This window comes from Triticum urartu, chromosome 3A (genome assembly GCF_056163025.1).
Source record: "Triticum urartu cultivar PI428250 chromosome 3A, HENAU_Tu73, whole genome shotgun sequence".
Taxonomy (NCBI): domain Eukaryota; kingdom Viridiplantae; phylum Streptophyta; class Magnoliopsida; order Poales; family Poaceae; genus Triticum; species Triticum urartu.
In genome coordinates, this window is record NC_141875.1 from 210,184,711 (window position 1) to 210,207,957 (window position 23,247).

The 23,247-nt window shown below is 48.0% G+C and overlaps 1 protein-coding gene across 2 annotated transcripts; it reads right to left on the reverse strand.

Moving 5' to 3' along the window:
• Window positions 1-313: 313 nt before the first annotated feature.
• LOC125543642 (respiratory burst oxidase homolog protein B) lies at window positions 314-14,212 on the reverse strand. 2 transcript variants are annotated; one of them, XM_048707054.2, is made up of 13 exons: window positions 13,799-14,212; window positions 12,590-13,168; window positions 12,349-12,508; window positions 11,938-11,986; window positions 11,731-11,844; window positions 11,227-11,661; window positions 2,149-2,535; window positions 1,976-2,068; window positions 1,679-1,794; window positions 1,482-1,584; window positions 1,307-1,386; window positions 696-1,210; window positions 314-606 (listed from the first exon to the last, which is right to left on the reverse strand). In XM_048707054.2, exons 2-13 carry the CDS (start codon window positions 13,131-13,133, stop codon window positions 497-499), a joined length of 2,706 nt encoding a protein of 901 aa, XP_048563011.1. In that variant the 5' UTR covers window positions 13,134-13,168; window positions 13,799-14,212; the 3' UTR covers window positions 314-496. The 2 variants fall into 2 exon arrangements, with proteins under 2 accessions (XP_048563011.1, XP_048563010.1); XM_048707053.2 differs by having other exon boundaries at window positions 12,590-13,171.
• Between the last annotated feature and the right edge of the window lie 9,035 nt (window positions 14,213-23,247).

A 23,247-nucleotide genomic window follows, 5' to 3' on the forward strand; every position in this document is an offset into this window, starting at 1 on the left:
TTTTCCGTCATGCAAAGCACCATAAAGGGGTTGAACCAGTTAAAAAAAACTTCATTTATGCAAATCAACCCTATTAGCATCAACTTGCAAAAATAACGTAGGTTACATATGTTATGGATGCAACTCGATTGTATTGCAAGGCCCAAGAGGCGGCAAAGAGACAACGACCGCGTGAGTAGAGGATCAAGCACAAGTTGTGCATGCTAAAAGTAGACCTAGACTCTAATACCATGTTATGGATGCAACTTGATTGTATTGCAAGGTCCAAGGAGCATATATCTTACACAAGACTTGGGTACAAGGAAAGGAAACATGGTCTAATAGGATTCCTAAACCTTATACTCCTTAACAACATAGAGTAAACAAGACTGAACACAAGACTAGGCAAAACCTCCCATTTTATTTCCCTACCTTTACAAAATAATAATAATAATACAACCCATATAATTCACCTGATGAAGCATGGCATAGACATGTTCTTATACAAGTTACAGTACTAGAAGTTCTCCTTGTGAAACTCAAACTTTGTGTTTGTCTTGTGGGTGAAATCTGCCGACAACTGCCGCAACTGTGGCACAAGAACAGGCTCACCACAATAGAAAACCCCTGAAACAAAATTAAAGGTTAGCAGATGATGATGGTAATTACCCACATTTGTAGTACCAGATCGATGTGAGAATGGAAGGAAGACAGACCGACGCGCTGGTTCTCATGGTTGACCGCGACACGCTTGAAGACGCTTCGCCAATTAGGCCTGGCAAAGTGAGTCTTGACGCTGGTTCCAGACAAGATGTCAACTCCCTTCTTTGCATGCTGGAGTTCTTGGAGCATGACAATGAGCGCGGAACGAGCATCGCCCTCTTGATACACACTCGAGCAATGGTTGTGGAGCTCGATCACTTGATCCTTGTCCTTCTCAGCCACCTCGTTCATCACCCCTCTGAACCATTCAAAGGAGCCCTCCTCCCTTGTGACCCAGTAGAAGTAGGCCCTCTTCGTCATAAATTGTCTCTTCTTTGCCTTACCAGTGGTGCTCCCCGGCTCTGCTCCACCAACCGATCCCCCAGGCTGGATGTGGTTAAGCACATCCTTCACAATGCTGATCAAAGGGGTGGCTCCAATGCCAAGCCCAATGAGGAGTAGCACATCGTATTCCCGGTAATCTTGTGCTGGAGCACCATATGGTCCATCAATCAAAAGTTTAGGGAATCTTGTACATGTCAAACAAAGTTTAGGGTCAGACAGGAGTTTACAATATATTGCGCCGTAATACATTTTTGAAAAAGCTGAAGAAGTTCCTTTTCACCTTGCGTTGCAGTCAGTGATTCCCCTGGAGAGGTCAGCTCTAAGGAGTCCACTTTCTCCTTCAGCTGGAGGCCGACACGCCTGGTTTATAGTTAAGGTTGTTATCGGTTACTTGGACAAACTTCCAATAGGATGTGATCACTGGATGAACCGAAAGCCAAGAGAAGCTGATTTACCTCAGAGAAGACTGTCCTAAGCCGAGAAGTCCAATCACCCCTTGTGCGGATGTGGACACTGAGGTAATTATCTCCTGGTGCCGATGTAATGGAAAACGGATGCCTGTGATGGAACAAATTTTCCGTACTATTAGTCATCTGCTGATTTCATAATAAAATTAACGCAACTGTTTCTCAAAGGTTGTAACGGTAGGCACCATTCATATGGAGATACAGCTCTGCAATTTATGAAGATGTACTGCCCACTCCGGTATCTAAAACCAGTTGGCTTGGACATATAAAGAGCCAACACATGCCCAGGATATACCGCAACCTGTTGAAGACACAAAAGTTGAAAGCTTATTTCTGTTCACAATACATCTCCCATATTAAATGGGTTGGTATTTATTAAGACCCACTACATTTACAAGAAAAGTAGTTGTCTATAGGATTGTTTAAGGTCAAAAAGACAAACAAGGAAAAACTATATGAAAGGGGTTGTTTAATAGTGGTACCTTCTGAATCTTAACTGCATCATGGCTCCTAAATAACCGAACAATGCGCTCGCATGAATATAAGAAGACAGGATAAGCGATGTACATCCATGTCTGATAACAATAAGAAACTATCAATAAGTATTAATATTGACCATTGCATTTTTTAGTGGCATTAGGGTATAGGCTTTTACCGATTTCTTGTACCACTCCTTCGTCAGATACAAACTTGTTCCATGGACGATGAGCAGCGCATACACAATAGCAAATAGGTGGTGCGTAAACCAAAAGGCATTGAAACCAGTCATCTTCTTGAGTGGATTAGTGTCCTTCAGCTTGTTACGTCGGAACCATGGCTGAGCTAATACAAAAGCTATTGACATGAGCACTACCATGACAATACCTGTCCACCCTGCAGTTCCTTTTACAAACCACCAGTAGTTTGGTGGCCTTTTGTCCCCAAAGAAAGGCTTCATTGGTTCATATTTTGCATCACTTGCATGGAGCAAGAGAGGAAAATCACATGTCAGATGAGCACCTGCATGCAGAGCAACACCAACTGCAACACCTGCTGCTATTACCTGCACAATAAAATATCGTACCGAGGATTATGTTGGTCACAATTTACTAGTGCTAAATTATCTATCAGACATCGTCAACAGGTTACTCTAATTGGCTCATTGATAAGATATTGTGTGCTCACATGCAATGCAAAGCTTCAGGATGCCAAAAATCCATTTGTGTTCCATAATGACTGAACGGTGGACAACATCCTAATCCAGTCAGGACTCCCAGAGTCCAAAGATAAGAGGATTTTGCAACCGTACTATGGCCAGGATTACTACCCTCTCTTTTTAGGTCATGGAGAAATATGTTTGTTTTTTTCAGAAAAGGAGGAATCACCCCCGGCCTCTGCATCTGGGAGATGCATGCGGCCATATTATTTATTATTCACAAAGACCTTACAAAGAAATACAACAGTAAGCCCAAGGCCACCATCTAGAAGACACTGTCGCTACTCCTATCCTCTTGATGAAGGTGTGCCGAATGTCCGGGCCAAATACCAAACAGGCATCGCACAAAAGCCTAACATCTAACGCCGGATGCCCCATCCAAAGCCACATAGGCGGGACTGGGTAACACTCCGGTCCGGCGCACTCTCAGTGAGTACCACACGCACACGCTGCAAAGGGCCGTCACCTCCGTCTTCCCTCGATTCATCCTCAAAGCATGTACTGACGTATCGACCTTGTCAGGCCTCTCTGCCATCGACGCCACCACGACGCCAGACAACGTCGACCTTCTGCGCGTGTCCATCGCCACACATCTGACGCCAAGCCTCCACTGCTCCATGCCGCCGAGAACCGCCGCCATGAATATGTAGAAATAAACACCGCTCCACCGAAGAAGCCATCCACAGGTCCCTCGAGCCCGAGTGCAACTCCAAGAATGCCGCCCCCAAGGGGGTAACGACACATGAATGCCGCCGTCATCCGATCAGCTGATTTAGGGTTTCCCCTGGAGGTATTGGGTGGGGTTGGGAGCTTCACCTCGATGATGCCTTCATGAAGGAAACGATGATAAGGGCATCGTCATCACCGGCTCCGGCCAACGACCAAAGACCAACTTTTCACCCGGATCCGTCCCAAGGAATCCACCCGACAACCTGTGCACTGTCTCGATCACCTTCAAAGCCCTAGATCTAGCCGCCTAGATCCGGCGACCAACCGCAACAGCAGTGCTACCGTAGGAGCCCTGGCGCACCGGCCACTGCCTGAATGCGCCACCACTGAAGCCTGGGAGGAGGGCTACCACCCCACCTCGCCAAACCGCGAGAGCCGCCGAGATGGATCCCGCACGCTCATCACCGTCTCTGATCTGAACCAATCCGCGGCAAAACCACAAGATCGGCGATGCAGATCCGCCTTGGATAGGGACAGCACCACGCCATGCTGCCGCGGGAAGCCCGAGCTTCACCCGCCGCCACCTTCCAAGGCCGCCGCCCCAGGATCCAGTTGTTAGGAAATATGCAACTTGTATTTCCAGGATGCCATAGGCCAGTATATATACATACATGTACAGGTGTGGAATATATGCAGGAAACCCCTTATACAATAGGGTAAATACGAAAGGTTACATGGCTATATATATAATACTCTAACACCCCCCTCAAACTCATGGTGGATTAACAACACTGAGTTTGGAGAGATAGAAGCCATGCTGCGCTCTAGTCTGGGCCTTCGTCAGAAAATCCGCCAACTGTAACTTGGAAGGCACATACTGAAGAGCAATAACCTGATCCTGCACACCGGCGCGCACATAGAAAACATCAACACCAATATGCTTGGTGAGCTCATGCTTCACAGGATCGCGCGCAATGCTACTAGCGCCTGTACTGTGTCAGATAAGAGCAAAGTAGGTGTAGTAATAGAAACACCAAAATCTTGAAGTAACTCAGCCTCTGCACTCGAACGGGAAACTGCAATCTGCTTCGTCTTCCAGGCAATGAGAGAACCACCAAGAAAAACACAGTAAGCAGAAAGTGAACGGCGATCGGAGGGATCACTAGCCCACGTAGAATCCGAATAGGCCTGAAGCTGTAAAGAACTAGAGCAAGGAAAGAATAGACGGCGAGAGATCGTGCCATGAAGATATCGGAGAACACGAAGGAGGTGACTATAGTGAACCGAAGTGGGAGCGGAGACAAACTGGCTCAGAATATGAACCGGATAAGAGATATCCGGACGAGTGACAGCTAGATAGACAAGACTCCCAACAAGATGACGATAACGCGTCGGGTCAGGCAAGGGGTCACCATCAGTATCACGGAGGTGAACATTGAGCTCCATGGGAGTCTCAACAATGCGCTCATCAGCGAGAGCAGCACGAGCAAGAAGATCCTGTATATACTTTTCCTGGGATATAAAAAAGGCATCAAAGGTAGAAGAGACTTCAATCCCAAGAAAGTAGCGAAGAGGTCCAAGATCGGACATAAGAAACTGCTCACTAAGACGGGCCTTGACAAAGGCAATATACTCAGGGTCGTCGCCAGTGATGATCATGTCATCAACATAGAGAAGAGTCCGACCACGAGGAGAAAGGTGGACAAACAATGCTGGATCATGAGCACTCGCTGAAAAACCAGCGACGGTCAGCATAGAGGCAAGACGCTCAAACCAGGCGCGGGGGGCTTGCTTAAAGCCATAGAGAGAGCGACGAAGACGACATGCCATGCCATCGGGAACAGAATACCCAGGTAGTGGCTGCATGTATACCTCCTCACGCAGCTCACCGTTAAGAAAGGCATTCTTAACATCAAGCTGAGATACAGACCAGTGGTGTGCAGAGGCCACGGCAAGAAGTGTACGAATAGCGGTCATATGGGCCACAGGAGCAAAAGTCTCTTCGTAATCACGACCATGCTCCTGCTGAAAGCCACGAGCCACAAGACGAGCTTTATAACGCTCAAGAGAACCATCGAAGCGAGTCTTAACCTTGTAGACCGACTTACAAGTGATGGGACGGACACCTGGAGGAAGAGAAACAAGATCCCATGTACCAGTGTGTTCAAGAGCAGCAATCTCCTCTGCCATCGCAAAATGCCATTCTGGATGAACAACAGCCTCACGATAAGAAGTCGGCTCAAGAACAGCAGCACCAGCGGTTGGAAAACCAAGACGATCAACAGGCGGAAGCGGACGAGGACGCAAGCCATAGGTAGGCTAAGACAAGGAGGACGGCACATCAGCAGATGCATCCACAATACGTGAACGACGAGTGTAATGCTGAGGAAAAGATGGAAGAATACGAGGAGGAATAGCCGAGGTAGAATCAGGAGGTGGAGACGAAGAAATCACCAGGGATGAAGGTGCAGAATCCGGTGACATGTGAGGCGAGGAAACCGTGGGAGATGGTGGCGGCAAATCGGCAAGCGATGGAGCAGTAGAGTGAGCAGGACGGAGAGGCAAGGGCTTAACTGGAGTGATAGGCGTGTCGGGAAAAGTGAGGAAAGAGATATCCTCCACTGAAAAGGTCGAGGAAGATGGACGCGGGTAGAAGGGACGCGACTCATCAAAAGTCACATCCAAGAAATACACATCCGACGACCGATAGGATCCCAACAACGATAGCCTTTATGCTCATCACTATAGCCTAAGAAAACACACTCAACAGACTGAGCGGTCAGTTTGGTGCGTTCGCGAGGGACAAGAAGAACATAGCAAACACAACCAAACAAGCGAAGCGTCGAATAATCAGGAGAACGATCAAAGAGACGCTCGAAAGGAACACCACCCTGGAGAGCAGCGGACGGCTGAAGGTTAATGAGATAGGTGAAGGTGAAGATAGCCTCGGCCCAAAAATGAGGTGGAAGAGAAGCAGCGATCATCAACGCACGAGCCGTCTCAAGAAGGTGGCGATGCTTTCGCTCAGCCACGCCATTCTGAGCATGAGCACCAGGACAAGAGAACTGAGGAAGAGTGCCCTGCTCAGCAAGAACACCACGCAATATCTTAGAAATATACTCGCCAGCGGAGTCAGCACGGAACACACGAATAGGCGAAGAGAATTGAGTGTGAACCATGGCAGCAAAACGCTTATAGATGGAAAGAACCTCACTGCGAGAAGTCATAAAATAAAGCCAAGTGTAACGAGAGAAATCATCTATGAAAATAATATAGTATCGATGGCCCCCTTTCGAAGCGAAGGGAGCCGGACCCCATACATCAGAATGGACTAAATCAAAAGGACACTGAGACACCGACTCACTAGTAGGATAAGGTAACTGAATCTGTTTTCCTAGTCTACAACCCTGACACTCTAAAGAGACATCTCCTGAGACAGACCCCAGAAGACCTCGACGAACTAATGACGACAAGCGAGAGCCACAAAGATGACCAAGTCGATGATGCCACTGCTGGAAGGAGCCGGTAGCTGAAGCGACAAAAGCGGATGGACTGGCGATAGTGGTAGCAGCGGAAGGAACATGAAGCCGGTCTAGCTCCCAAAGACCCTGAGAGTCACGGCGGCGAGGGCCAGCCCCAACCAAAGTGTGCTTTCGACGATCCTGAACAGAACAAGAGTCAACGTCAAGGATGCGCGACAACCAGAATCAGTAAGTTGACCAGCAGAAAAAAGATTCATGGTAAGTCGAGGAACATGAGCAACATCAGGAACAGAGTAAGAAGGTGTGGTAAGATTGCCTCGACTAGCAACAGAAAGAGGAGTACCATCGGCAGTGAGTACATGAACAGGAAAACCAAGCGATTTAAGAGAGGACAAAGTTGAAGAATGAGAAGACATATGAAAAGAAGCTCCGGAGTCCATAACCCACAAGGATGTACCTGACTGTGTAGAGGGTGGTTGCTCAGTACGGGAAGCATCAGTCACAGAAGCTGCAGTACCCGTCGAAGGAGAACCTGAAGCGGCAAGCAGACGCTTAAGTCGCAGAATATCCTGCTCAGTCAAGGCAGTGGCGGAAGATGTCGAAGTAGAAGAAGTCCCTGAAGCTGATGATCGCGCCTTACGCAGGTGTTTCTTCTTCTGGAAGCACTGATACTCAACATGACCATCCATATTGCAGTAGCCGTAGTGAGGACGAGACCAACCCTGGCCGCCCGTAGGAGTAGGCAAGAGCGGAGGAGCACTGGAGCGGGATGGAGTCGGTGCAGCAGGCGACATAACAAGGACTCGAGCAGCGAGCACAGAGGGAACCTCAAGTAGACCAGCACCACGTAGGCGAGTCTTCTCAGCACAAATCTCAGAAAGCGCCTCCATGAGGGAGATACGACCACGAGCAAACAACTGAGCACGCCGGGGCTCAAACTCCTTACGGAGCCGAGATAAGAACTCGTAGACACGATGAAACTCCAAATCAGCCCGCACAGCCTGGCAACACTGACAAGTACGGCAACCAGCAGTGCGGAGAGAATCAAGCTGACGCTAGATAGCAGAACTCTGAGCATAGAAATCGTCAACACTGGAGTCACCCTGCTGAAGAGCATGTTCCTGTCGGACCACAGACAGATATAAGGCATCACCAGAGGGCTGACAGCGCTGACGAAGACGGGTCCACATCTCAGATAGGGTAGGGAGCCCCAAGAACTCAGAGGCAAACTGAAGCAGAACACTAGCAGTGAGAACAGCTGCGGCACGGGCATCCTCATCAAGCCACTGAGTGTAAGCAGAAAGAGCCTCATTATAAGTCTGAAGAGCCTCCTCATAAGTCGAAACCTGCGCATCATAAGCATGGACGGCAGTGTCATCTGCAAGCTTAGCTGCATCCTTCGCAGCTTGATTAGCATCGGCAGCAAGAACCGGTGGCGTCGGCGGAGTAGGGGCCACAGGTGGAACCGGACATGGCGGACAACGGACCTCGCCAGAAAGAACGCCCCAAAGACGAATGCCACGCATATGAATGCTCATGAAGCCAACAAACTCGATGTAGTTAGTGCCATCAAAGATCACCGGACAGCGAGGAACTGCGACATAGCTTGACGGTGTAGACATTTTTTTTGGCAATCATCGGCAGACAGCAGTACAGACAGAGGGTCCTAACGATCAGCGTAGTCAGCGCTCGCGGCGGCAGCAGATGGATGGTACAAGAGCCAGCAGCAGGGGCGAAATCCAGCGAGGGACGGCCGGATCGGACGCAGGCGACGAAGACCGGCGACTGGCGGCCTGTTCCGGCGAGAGGCGTCCGGGTCCGATGAGGGGCGGCAAAAAACCAGGCTGGCTGTGGAAGATCGATTACGGGCGGAGGCTCCTGTGCTGACTTGATTTAGAGTGATCACGGGGCAGGACCTGGAGCTAGCATGATAGGATCTGGAGCTAGCGTGATCTGGACGGGAAGGAGTTGAACGGCGGCTGCAGGGAAGGAGAGGAGCGGCCTTGGGTTGACCGGCTGCTACGGGACAGAAAAAGGCAGCGACGACGGACACGGAGATCAATAGCACGAGTTGCAGCGTGCAAAAAATTGACCTAGCTCTAATACCATGTTAGGAAATATGCAACTTGTATTTCCAGAAGGCCATAGGCCAGTATATATACATGCACAGGTGTGGAATATATGCAGGAAACCCCTTATACAATAGGGTAAATACGAAAGGTTACATGGCTATATATATAATACTCTAACACCAATCGCCGCCGATAGGCTGAGCCGCCGGCCACCGCGACCAAGGCCACCATGACCCCGCTAGCCCATCGAACGGCCGGCGCCACCAGATCTTCCTCGGAGTCTAGCAGCTCCGCCGACCCCGCCCAGCACCACGCCACCGCCTTGCGCCGCCGCGACGCAAATCGGGGGAAAGCGCCCCGGCGCCATGGGTGACCCGCCTCACCGATCTGGCGCGGAAGGGAAGAGAAGAGAGCCTCCGCCGCCGCCATCAGCCACCTGGGGCTTCACCCGACGACCTCCTCTAGCGGCGGCGGAGGGGAAGGGAAGGATGGACGTGCCCGGCGGCGGGGGCTAGGGTTTCCACCCGAGCCGCCCTAGCGGGAGGGCGACGCGGGGACATGAGGGATGCAAGATCTCATGAGATAGGAAAGGGCCAGGTGATTGGGCCCATGGAGAAATATGTAATAACATTAGTTGTGCCAGTGCAAACGCAATCAACACAAAGCAAGGTAGGAGCAATTAGAGGTGTTTGAGAGGATTAGAGGCTAGTTTTTTGCTTTACAAGAAACAATACATTTCATACTGCATGCATTTAAAAAAACAGATATATACAGGCAAGAAAAGTGGAAAACAAACTAGACAAAGTTATCTCAGGGTATAATAGTAGGTTCTTGTATAAGAAAGGATCCAATGGTCCTAAATGGTTTGAAAGGATTGTAAGAGAACAAAAATCCCTTCAACTCGTTCGAGGTTGTATGTAAGGCAAATGTGTGACTTGCAAAATCTTCTCTCATCATGAACATTTCATTGTTTTTCTCTTCGTGGGGAACATCAACAGTGCGGAGCATGGGTCAGATTCTGAGGCGCTCCACATGTCGCCTCCTCCAGGGCGACCGGGGGCGCTAACCCTAGCCAGCGCCGCCACCACCTCTTCCATCCTCCCCTCTCCCCTCGTCATCCCTAGAGGTGGCCGCCGGAAAAGCCCGTGTGCCGCCACTGACGGGGACAGCGGGGATCTCGCGTCCCGCGACTGTCGCTTGGCTGCCTAGAGGGGTTGTACACGATGGCACGAGATCTTCCGCCGGCGGATGCTCCTCCCGCCAGCGCGGCGACACTCCGTTGACAACGTGGGGATGGCGAACTCGGATGGGATGTGATCTACGGTGCAAGGGCCCCGGAACGGCGTTCCGGTCATAGCGGCGGCGGCGGCCCGTCCGTCGGGGATGATAGGTCAGGAGGCGGCTCTGTGCTCCTCCATACGGATCTGGGTCGTGAGACTTGCCGGTCCTCGATGCGATTGGAGCTGGAGGTGCGGATTCAGATCGGGAGAAATCCCTAGGCGACACCAGTCGGCCGCGATGGCGGCGACGCCCGTGGGCATCGTCTTTTCTCCATGGAGACGTTCATTAGATCTGCTCTACCTCCACCACGCTATTTGTCTTCCGGGTGAAAACCCTAACTGCAGTAGGCGGCGACGGGGCCTTCGGCGTTGTTCCCTTCCTGAAGGCGCTACCTTGGGAGATAGTTGGCTGGTGGACAATGTTGGGTTGGTGTTGGCGTCGATCTTGATCAGGAGGTGGCGCGGTGTGGCATTTACCTCGTCGGCAACGACGGGTCTCGGCGGCATGGCACAGCGGGGTCTCGGCATTGGACGCGTGCAGGGTAGTGGCGCTGTCTGACGATAGTTGGGCCTGCCAAGGTCAATGCATTGATCTGTCATAAAGTTGGGCGGCGGAATATGGCAGCGGCGGATTCTGGAGCATGCGCATGCGGTGCATGCTGAGGGTCCGCTATACGGTTGGTGCTCCCGGCTTGCCGTTGGACGGCTTGGTGAGGCCACTGGATTAGATGGTGTGCGTTGATGCGTGGTCAGGGCACATCATCAAACTAGTAGGTGTAGCGACATAGATCATAGGAAGGTGACTTTGGATTGATACATGTATTTGTTTTGTCAGACTGTTGAATAATATAATAACGTTGGTTGTGTGCATCGCTCGATGCAGAGGCCCGGAAAAATCATTCTCGTTTCGAGCTCTCTCTCTCTCTAATTTGTTCTTTGATAGTAAATGTGCTTACCACATCTCACATTCTCACTATACGATATCAGATCAAGAGGTTTTCGCACATAAGAACAGGTTCATAATATTAACATTACCTTATGGAAGTTTATGTTGTCATTGAAGGGTACAACAGCTCCAATCTTTGTCTTTGATCGAATCCATGTGATTGTATTACGGCAGACAGGAAGAAGGACCAGGGCCATATTGAATTTTAGGGTCTCTGCGGCACCCTTTGCAGTGGCCACACAGTAGCCCATGATGTGAAATACAGCCCTGTTACGATACTGGATGAACTTCCAAATGAAAAGGGTGATGCAGATTGAAAGCCAGAGAGTCATGACCCATATGCGCTTCCAGTTTTCCTCAACAAAGTACAAAAACTCCTGCCAGTGGCGGCGAAGTGGACTCGTGTCATTGCTAGGTGCGAGCTTCATGCTAAGAGCTTTGCTAAGTTTCGAGCTGTGGGTGGTCGTTGATCTTGCAACAGCTTCAGATGGTGACTGCAGTAAGAGTGCCTCCAAGTCCTCGAGCTGTTAATGTTTAGAGTGGTTAGGAAAAAACTGTGCCGCAATTCTCAACAGTTAGTTTATTGGACATACCTCTATGTAGCCCAAGTTGTTTGGGTCAAGCTCTTCCATAATAAGTGCTGTGTACTCATCAGCTCGCTCTTTGATCTTGGAAAGTTTATTTGCTGATGCACTAAGCGCAATAATCTGCGAAAGCATGTTATCATTTGCTTAATGCCTCAAATTTACACCCTGAGGACATTAAGACTAGATCTTTCAGTTTGGGGTCTTCCTACTAACCTCCTTAACCTCCTCCGAGGTGATTCTTCCATCAGCATTTTTGTCAACCCTGGACAAAGAGGTCAAGACATGTTAAAGTGCTATATTAAATGATGAAAACAAATCAAAACTAAGATTTTATCGATAAAGGGAGTTTTCACTGACTCAACAAATTGCATCAAGGCAATAGAACCAGAAAGAGTTCACACTCAGCCGTCTGGAATAAAAGGAATGCAACCTATGGTGATGGAGGACAGATCCAAAATCATAACCAAATATAAGTCGCTGCGATAGTTTTAATTCAAAATTACAAAATGGTGTCAAGTACTAAATATGAGTTGTTGTGAAATTTGGATTAATTAATCCCATAGAGTGCATCTATCAAGAACGAAGCCGACAAAACAAGTAAATTATTCAGCACAAACTACTAACATGTCAAAGAACGTTTGGAGACGGTTGTCAAAACCCTGATCACTGAGTTGCTCCCAGAAATCTTTCAGCTCCTCCTTAGTCAGCACTTGCTTCACCATCCCTCTCTTCCTTGCTAACGAGTCGAACATTTGCATCGCAAACTCGTCTGACCCATCCATCCCTGCACAATCAAAAGCAGCAATATTTGAATTACCATTCTTTCAGATACTTGCCTCTATTCACTGAAGATGTTTTCAGTTACCAATGCATTTCCCAAATCTCGAACGGAGTAGCATGCCATCAACCTGTAGGTGATTGAACCGTTTCTCCACAGCAGCCCAGCCGTCATTGCCAACTTTGGCAGTCACAAACTGCAAGCCTTTGAGTGCCACTGCAGCACTACTCTTGCTTCGGTCATATCTCTTCCTCACGGTCTTTGGTGCAGGCGTCGGTGGCATCTTCTTGCTCGGATTCGTCAGCTTTAGCCCGTTGGTCACCTGTCTCAGTTTCGATGACAGCTTGCCGCTCCTTGATGAGGAAGGTGACACCAGTGCACCGCTGTGTGCTGAGCCACCATCGTCAACTGGCCTGACATCTTGGATTGACACTGAATCGCGTTGTATGTCAAGGGTAATCTCAACAACCCCGTCGTCGTCGTCTTTGAACCTGGTGGTCTTTGTAGCCCTGTGGCTTGAACCTTCTAAATTTCCACTGTTTGGGATTGATGTCGCAGTATTGTCTTGTGGCCTTCTTGAACTATCAGAATCGGTGACTACCGTGCCAGCTTCAATATCAGGCATCTCCATCTTTATTTACCTCTCAGGGCAATTTCTCCTTGTCTCTGCTGAAAGGACAGCAATCAAGTTACTGCCTTTTTCGGCGAAACAAACTCATAGAACATGCATTTCCTGTTCTATCCACAAATAGAAAGGTAAAAAAAATCGTGATGGATACAAATCAGCGGGAAGGAAAGTAAAATCACAGATTCGCAGTTTGCTCAGACAGACTGAATTATTTACAATTCAGCTATAGGATGCATAAAAAAAACAGGAATATTATTATATAACCTAAAAGAGGAGAGCAGAACGTTGGATCTCTTAACAAGAAATTGACGGCACACTTGTTACGGCAACAGAAAAGGAGGAAGGAATTTGGAACTTTTAAAAGATACTAACGGAAACCAATCAGACGAAATAACTCCCGAACTGGGATTAACACCGAAGCCCCCATCCAGCTGCTCAGATCTAGAAACCATCCCTTCTCCGTGCCAGAAAGGGAGATAGAAAAATGGACAAGAAACAGAGGAACATTCCTAGGAGGGGAGTGAAACATCATCCACTCAAGAGTCAACCGAAATTTGACCACGCTGACTGAACCGAAAATTTGCCAGAAAGGGAGAACCAAACTGACACCAAGAATCAAGCACACTCATTCTTTTGAAAACTCGAAGGGGGGAAGAGATTCTGCGTACCTTAAACCCGCGAGAGATTTTCGCCACTGATTGGAACCCGGAGCATTTCCCGAAATTCCACCGCAAGAAAAGAGAGTCCAACGCCAACCAAACTGCGCAGGCGCAAACCCTAATGAAAACACACCAGAGCTTTCTGGAACCTAAAGGCACTAGAGAAGGAGAAAGCGGCAACCAATCTTGCACATACAGGTGGCTTTTGCCTGCCTGGTACTGCTGTCCAGCACTCCTGCTCCTACTCCTCCAATGCGACGCGCACCAAATGACACCAGTCCAGTCGCTTCACAAAACAACAAGGGGGAGAGTGCTGGTGGCAGGCAGCAAGGATGGTGAGTGGAGAGTCTGTAGCGCTACTGTGTGTCCGTGGAAGAGAGAGAGGTTGGAGGCGTGGACAGCTTGACACACCTACGCTGATGGCGGCTCAATGGTTGTTGTCCAGGGTCCACAACGCAACCACCTGCTCTTGTCCCGGCACTTATCTCCATTGCGTCAACCTTGAAACCTTATTTAAACTTTGAACGCCGCTAACTGCCACACGTGTGGTATATATGACATGCTCTCACACACCGTGTGTGGTGTGAGTAGGAGGCAACCCACACGAGTTGCGTGTGGGCGGACATTGGAATTGCCCACACATGTGGGCGCGGCTACTTCGTGCCACACGCCCAACAAGTACTACTCATCTTTATCCCGTACATGTGGCACGAAGCAAAAATGTCCACACGTCCTGACGCAGCTACGTTAGGTACCCCGCGGGATGACTATTTAGTTGCCATCCTGGTTGGCAGATGTAGTTATTCGGGATGGCAAGTGTAGTTGTAAAAGCATGGCAACTCTATCTGTTTTGGTTAACTATAGTTGCCATGTCTAATTTATGGTAGTTGCCGCGTGTAATCAAACCGTAGTTGCCGTGTGTGATTAACTACTTACCACATATGGTCAAAACAGTAGTTGCCATGTGTGTTTACCTAGTTGCCACGTGTGGTCCAACCATAGTTGCCATGTATTGTTAATCATAGTTGCCATGTGTGTTTATCTGGTTGCCACGTGCGCGCAACCGCAGTTGCCGTGTAGCAAAGAATCACAGTTGCCATGTGTGTACCGAGTTGCCACGTTCGCGTAACTGCAGTTGCCGTGTAGCAGAGAATCACAGTTGCCATGTGTGTTCCGAGTTACCACGTTCGCGTAACTGCAGTTGCCGTCCACAACATAGGAGTGTCGTGTGAACAAAAAGCAGTTCGCCCACACGCGCATGACCTAAGTGGTGGCTGTGTGGGCAGAAACTAGTTCGCCCACACAACGCAGTTGGCAAACAGCATGGTGCGGGCGTGTGGGCAAATTTTCCAACGCCCACACACCAGCCCCATCCTACGTGGCACAAAAAATTAATCTTTTCGTGCCAAGATTCGTGCAAAAGGCACTGGACGACGATCCAGGCGTGTGGGCGAGTTAAGGAACGTCCACACGTGTAGGCGTTAGACTTTTCGTAAACTTTTTATAAACGTGTATAAAGTGGAAAGCACCTCTCAATTTATTTTCAAGCCCTAAAAAAGTTTATCCTTGAGTGAGTATACTTCTTTGACAGCGATATTAATAGAATAAACAATATGGAGTGCATGTTCGTGAGTATGTGAATTTGACCGTTTTACAGATGTTGGATAATATTTTTTTTGCGTTCCAATCAAAGAAATTTATTCAACAAACGAACTCCTGGCATCATCAGCTAACAAGCTGGTAAGAAGGAAAGAGGGTCTCGAACCAGTCCAACTTTGCATGCATGTTTTGCACAAAGATGGACCGGTACTTTGGCTGATCGGTTTACATGTTGAATATCAAAAGAAGAAAAAGAGGAAGCTAACTCTCCAATTTCTAATAATACAAGTGCCACCACAGACAAGCTATAGTCACGAGTTTTCTAGAGATTTAACAATCTCCAGGCAATTTGTTTCCATTATCACATGTGAGAATCCACGTAAGTTTGCAAAGATCACCCCATCTCGCAGCGCCATCGTCTCACCAATGAACGGATCAGAGATCCCAAAGTGGGTTTTACTCCAAGCGCCAAGTAAAGCAGTGCTGGAATGCGTCACTCCGCCTGCGCCCACCTTGTCGGAATCCATGCTCAAAGTCGCGTCCGTATTGATCTTAACAACCCCTACATCAGGCGGTACCCAGCCATGTCCAGGAAGAATGGAAGCATGAGACTCGGGTATATCGAGCAATGCCAGATCCTCCTTGATGCGCTTGACCGAAGTGAATGGGTCGAGCTGTTCGTCATCATAGGTAACCCTATTTCTTGAATGCCATATAGACCACATGACAGAGATCATCACAACCTTCTCATTGTCAGAGAATTGCCCATCACATAAAATATCCCGAGATCGTGTATTTGGGTGCAAGCGAGGTCTTCGAATGCCAAACAGCGCATGTGCTTGTTCCCAAAACAACCTGGCATGAGAGCAATGCACTAAAGCGTGCATCAGATCCTCATCCATCGCAAGACATATATTGCATCTACTGATGACTTTGATATGACGACGCTGAAGGGTGCACTCATCTAGTAGGATACCGCGGACAACTCGCCACCAGAAAACATGCACCTTCGGCAAAACCTTGAGCTTCCATAGTAGCTTCCACATCTGTTCATCGGTTTGTGAGGTATTGGTGACCGTCCCTTCCTCTAGAGAAGCACGCTCTTTGCGAGTCATGAGAGCACGGTACGCACTTTTGACATATAGTAGATACCACTTCGTTCATGGGCCCAAGCAAGAAAATCATCACCACCACCAAACCGCAAGAGGATATTCAGGATGGCTTCGGCTTCTGGTTATTCATCACCACCATCAACTCTTGCCGCCATGTCCAATTTTTTGAGTCAATAAGTTGATCGAAAGTCCCAATCGTTGAACCCCCTGGTACGACCGTGGGGGACAAAGTGGATAGACCCGGGATCCAGCGATCCTCCCATATAGAGATGGTAGTGCCATCGCCCATCCTTTTAATCAAATCTGATGTGAGCGCCTTCCTGCCTACCACGATAGCTCGCCAGATCGCTGAAGCAGATTATGGAACAGAAGCTTCCATAAACTCACAATCAGGAAAAAAAGTGCCCCTTCATGACCCTTGCACACAGAGAGTTGGGATTAGTAATGAACCTCCATCCATGTTTACCTAGCAACGCCAAATTGAACAACTCAAGGTCACAAAAACCCATGCCACCTTGGGCCTTTGGAGATGCGAGTTTGTCCCATGCCACCCAATGCAACGATCTGCAATCGAGGGAACCACTCCACACCAAAACTTGCCATACTAGTTGTAAGGCTTTTACACACCTTCTTTGTTAGTTTGAAGCAACTCATACTGAATGTTGGGATGGCTTGAATGCCTGACTTAATAAGTGCCTCTCTCCCAACACAAGCGAGAAGTCTCTCAGCCCAACCGTTCATCTTGCTTCTTGATCTCTCGCCAATATGATCAAAAGTATCACTAGTAATCCATCCAACCGCAGTGGGTAATCCCAAGTATTTATCACTGAACACCTCAACTTGGATACCAAGGACAATCTTCAAAGCTTTCCTTCTAGGAGTGGGAGTATTTGGTGAGAAGAGCACTGCATTTTTTATCTCTGTTCACAGACTGGCCGGAGCATAGGGCATATATGAGCAGAATCTCATTCAGCCTGTGTGCACTCTCCTGTGTTGCACTGACGAAGATAAGGCTATCGTCGGCAAATAACAAATGACTCACCCACGGTGCATGAAAGGACACTTTTATGCCTCTATCAACATTAGGACCTCCATAATAGTTAAGCAGAGAAGTAAGGCCTTCTGTGCATAAGCAAAAAAAGGAAAGGTGATACTGGATCCCCTTGTCACAATCCACATGCGGTGTGAAATATGGTAGTAGTTCTCCATTCACCCTCACCGAGAACCTGACCGAAGATACACATCTCATAATCAAGTTCACAAAATTACTGCTAAAACCAAGCTTGAGCATGATTGCCTCCAGATAATGCCATTCAACACGGCCATAGGCCTTCATCATGTCCAACTTGATAGCACATGTATAATTCTTCCCCTTTTCGCCTTCTCATAGTATGGACACTCTCAAAGGCGACCACCACATTATCAGTAATCAAGTGGCCGGGAACAAATGCACTCTGTTCCACTCCCACAACTGCATCCATAATCTCTTTCAAATGGTTAGTGATCATCTTAGCCCCAATCTTGTAGGGCACTGGACACAAAGAGATGGGTCGGTATTGAGTTATAGACTGTGGGTTTCTTACCTTGGGGATGAGTGTGATCGATGTATCATTAAAGCCCACCGGTAAGTCACCACCATTCAAAAAACCAAGGATAGCCGGCACAATGTCACCTTGAATAAGGTTCCAGTGCCTTTGAAAAAAACCTGTCGTAAACCCATCGATGCCCGGAGCTTTGGAAGGTGACATATGAAAAAGTGCAGTACGGACCTCCTCTGGCTCGAAGGGTTTATCCAGGAATAAATTCATGTTCCCGTTAACGCGCTCCGGAACAAACTGAAGCAGCTCACTCATATCATTGAAACCTTGAGAAGTATACAAATTCTAATAGAATGTCTGCACCTCTGCCTTTTCTTTAGTTTCAGACTGACAAAAAGACCCATCTGAACGTCGAAGATTGGCAATCTTGTTCAACCGCTTCCACCGTGCTGCTTGTGCATGATAATATTCCATGTTTCAATCGCCTTGACGAAGCCAAGGTACACGGGAGTGCTGCCTGATCCAAATTTCCTCCTGCCGTAATGCTTCCTGTAGTTTCAGCATAGTGGCCTTCTCCTCATTGGATGGTCCTCTGCCAATGGACTATTGTCTTAACAGCTCAAGCTTTTTCTGCAGCTTCTTCACTTTCTTGGCTATACAACCGAATTGTCGGGCACCCCATGTCCCTAGTTCGCTCAGGAGCTGGATTAAGGTGGTCTGAATACCTGCAAGTCCTTTCCCAGTGTTCACAAGGGGCAAAAGGCCAGTACATGTACATGTGAGTTTGGAGAGAAAGAACCCATGTTGCGCTCGAGTCCGTGCCTTCATGAAGAAGTCCGCCAACTGTAACTCAGATGGCACATAGTGAAGAGCGAGAGTCTGATCCCGTATAGCAGCACACACAAAGTGGGCATCCACGCCAATGTGTTTGGTGAGCTCATGCTTCACCGGGTCACGCGCAATGCTGATAGCCCCTGTACTGTCCGACAGTAAGGGAGTTGACGTAGTGATAGACACTCCCAAATCCTCAAGTAACCAGCGTAACCAGGTCACCTCAGCCGTCAGCATGGCCATTGCGAGCAACTCAGCCTCTGTACTCGAGCGAGAAACCGTAGTCTGTTTCTTTGTCTTCCAGGCAATAAGAGAGCCACCAAGAAAGACACAGTAAGCAGACAGCGAGCTTTGATCAGAGGGATCACTAGTCCATGTAGCATCAGAGTAGGCCTAGAGCTCGAGAGAGTTGTAGCGGGGAAAGAAAAGGCAATGAGATATCATGCCACAAAGATATCACAGAACACAGAGGATATGACTATAATGGACAAAGTGGGGGCTGAGACAAACTGGCTAAGAATGTGGATAGGATAGGAGATGTCAGGACATGTAACAACAAGATAGACAAGGCTCCCAACGAGGTGGCGGTAGCGAGTGGGATTAGGAAGAGGATCACAGTCAGAGGCACGAAGCTGAACGTTGAGCTCCATACACTACAGGAATCAGCTATTTTGCTGTCTGCCACGGCGGACGGCAAAGGCATGAACGGCGGACGGCAAAGGCCTTTGCCGTCAGCCGCGGACAGCAAAAGGCTCCGGCAAAGTAGGCTACGGTAAACAGCTACTTTGCTGTCTGCTTCCTGGCGGCTGACGGCAAAGGCCCTTTGCCGTCCGTGGCGGACGGCAAAGAGAGCGGACAGCAATAATTGTGCTGTCAGTCCGTTAAGTGGCTAACGGCAGGCCTTTGCCGTCCGCCGCTGACGGCAAAATTTCTAGTGTCTTTGCCGTCCGCCGTATGATGTCATCTACACGTCACTACATGGCAGGTTCTTTGCCGTCTGCCACTGATGGCAAAGTGTAGGTTCTTTGCCGTCTGCCACTGATGGCAAAGTCTTTGCCGTCTGCCACTGTAGGCAAACTGACCAAATGGGTCAGCTCCCAGGAAGCACAGCTGGATGCCACGTGTCTTCTTTGCCGTCCGCGGCAGACGACAAAGAGCCCGTTGCCGTCGGTGGCAGACGACAAAGAGCCTGCATATTGGCTCTTTTATCTGTTTTTTATTAAATCCAACAATTTTCATCACAAATATATATGACATATATAGATATATTTCAAAAGGCCATTACAGAGCAAACATATAAGATATCCAACACATAACTTCATCATCCAACCATATATATTACATGCATAGTTCCATCATACATAACAAGTTCAACATAGAGGCATCCAACCATATATATTACAATAGTTTCATCCAACGATACATGCATAGTTCAACGATACAAAAGAAACAGAGAAAGGGATAAGGAGCACTCCATCTATGCAAGCTTTCGTCAAGTGAATGAAATCTGCAAAATGAAAAATAAGAAAGTTAGAACAAGAAGAGTAGAACAAGAAGAAGAGTAGAACAAGAAGAAGACTAGAACAAGAAGAGTATGTCATTTATGAGCTAACTTACGTGAAATGGATCATATATGAGCTAACTAAGTTGAAATGGGTCGTTTATGAGCTAGCTAAGGTGAAATGGATCATTTATGAGCTAACTTAGTTGAAATGGGTCGTTTATGAGCTAACTAAGGTCAAACGGATCGTTTTTGAGGTAACTAAGGTGAAATGGATCGTTTTTTAGCTAACTTAGGTGAAATGGATCATTTATGAGCTAACTTAGTTGAAATGGATCGTTTTTGAGCTAACTTAGGTGAAATGGATCATTTATGAGCTAATTTAGTTGAAATGGATCTTTTTGAGCTAACTTAGGTGAAATGGATCATTTAAGAGCTAATTTAGGTGAAATGGATCGTTTTTAGCTAACTTGGTGAAATGGATCGTTTATGAGCTAAATTAGTTGAAATGGATCGTTTATGAGATAACCTAGGTAAGATGGGTCATTTTGGAGTTAACCTAGGTGAAATGGGTCATTTTAGAGCTAACGTAGGTAAAATGGATCATTTAGGAGCTAATCTAGGTAAAATGGGTCATTTTTGAGCTAACTTGGATGAACTGGATCATTTATAAGCTAACCTAGGTAAAATGGGTCATTTTAGAGCTAACTTAGGTAAAATGGATCGTCTATGAGCTAACTAAGCTAATTATGCAATTTTTGACATAAGTAAGCTAAGTACAGATCGTTTTAGAGCTAACTTAGGTAAAATGGATGGTTTTGGAGGTCAGTAAGCTTATTAAGTCATTGTGGAGGAGAAGAAGCTAAGTCTAGGTCATTATGGTAAGCATTGGAGGAAATAAAGCTAAGTCTAGGTCTTTATGCATGTGTTAAGCAAAACACTAGATAAACTTACCAAGATCCAGGAGGTGTAGGAGCGGGGTGGCTCGTGTCGGTAGCTGGAGAAGGATCGTGCGATGCTTGTCTGGAGTTACGCTGCACCAAAGATCATTTCCAATGTCTTGTTAGCATGATGACACTCAAATGTTAAGACTAGCAAGTAATGTCCATTCAAATAAAACTCACCGTGGTCCCAGGAGCAATCACTGGCATTGGCGGAGCGGTCTGACCTGTCTTCTCGCACACAGACTGCACATTTGGTTTTGACGACTCAGTCATACTAGTTAGTAATGAGACAAACACTACATGAATGTTTTGGCTAATCTGCAGAAGAAACTTACCACAAGGAGCTCGTACATGGCCCTTGCCTGCATGTCATTCCGTGCCCTCTCCTCCTCCATCATCTTTGTCGTCCTCTCCTCCAACTCCCGCTGCCTCTCCACCGCCTCCGCCAGAAGTTTCTCCGTTCTATCTCTCTCACTCTGTATAGCAGCCTGCAACACCACTCACATGACCATTTGTAATCATTGATGGAAGCGCACACAATGTAATGGAGAAAGATAACTGAGTACGTATCACTAACCTTGATGGCGAGTTGCACTGGCCGTTCACGAGGCCTTATCTCAGGAGCGGAGCTCGACTAGCGCGCCTTGATCTTCGGGAGAGTGCTAGGACAACGGATAAGTTCATCTCCAATGGCTATGGAGCCATGGGACCTCCCGCCACCAGATATCATCACCAGCTCTGGATCAATGGGACCCTGGCTCGGGTTAAAGTCCTCCCCTTTCCTTGCCTTCCCCTCATCTCTATATCTCACGAGCTTGTTGTGGGAGGAGATGTTGGTGAAGTTGTTTGCATCATCGAGGTCAGACTGAGAGAAAGCCTTGACTTTCTTGAAAGAGGCAGTGTGGGCCATGGCATACAGGTCGTACACCTCTGGCACCTTATCTGCCTTATTGTAGCGTGCCTGAAAGAGAGAAACAATGAAAATTAGTAATTAAAGGGCTCAAGCTAGCATGATGAATGAATTGCATGAATCATGAAGCAAACCACATACCCAGTTGCGCCCGAACTGATATAAGTTGGAGCTGCCTTGATGGTGTGGCACACCTTCCATTTGGGCACGTTTGTCCTTGGCCTCGTTGTGGAGGGCTAGCCATTGTTTTGAGCACCACTCATCGACCAACACCTCCCAACAATCCATCCGATCCGCACACCATCTCGGAGGCGCCTAAGTTAGCAAATAGAAACTTGAGCGCTACGGCTAAGAATTACTAAGTGAAGGAACTTAAGTAGAGAAGGCCTTAAGAATTACCTTCATGTACTGCTCCTTACTCAGGAACTTATCGCGGCACGCCGGCTTGGTCTTCTTGATACCACGCAAGGCGTAGTAGTCTCGAACAGCCTGCACCCGAGCCTCGTGCCGTAAGTTCTGGAGTAGGCGCTTGCAGACGTTCTCGATAACATGTGCCGCGTCCTCCTCGTATCCCTCCTCACACCTGTAGAATGTCTGCAATCAAATGAGAAAATATTGATTAGTACAATTAATAACTAGCTAGTTGAAGATTTTTAAATGTGTAAAGGAGAAATTACCCAGAACTTTCTGATCACCATGTCTGCCCTCGTGTCGCACACGACACCGTCGATAATCTCATACGGCGGGGCCGGGGCAGCCACGTAGTGCTCCCAGCTCAATCCAAGCTCTGGAAGCCGACCCTCACCAGGCAACGTGACAAACCCCGGGAAGTTTTGCCGGCAAAGAACTCCAAGGACGGAGTTGGGTCGGCGGACACTATGATGGTGGTCCCAACCCCTGCAGCATGACAAGGCCAACGCATTAGTTATTTGAAGAAATGTGAATGCAGAAGGTACAAAAATATTAAATGCACTTACGTACCTCTCCCCATCAGGGAAAATCAACCACCTCTGCTCGCGGGTC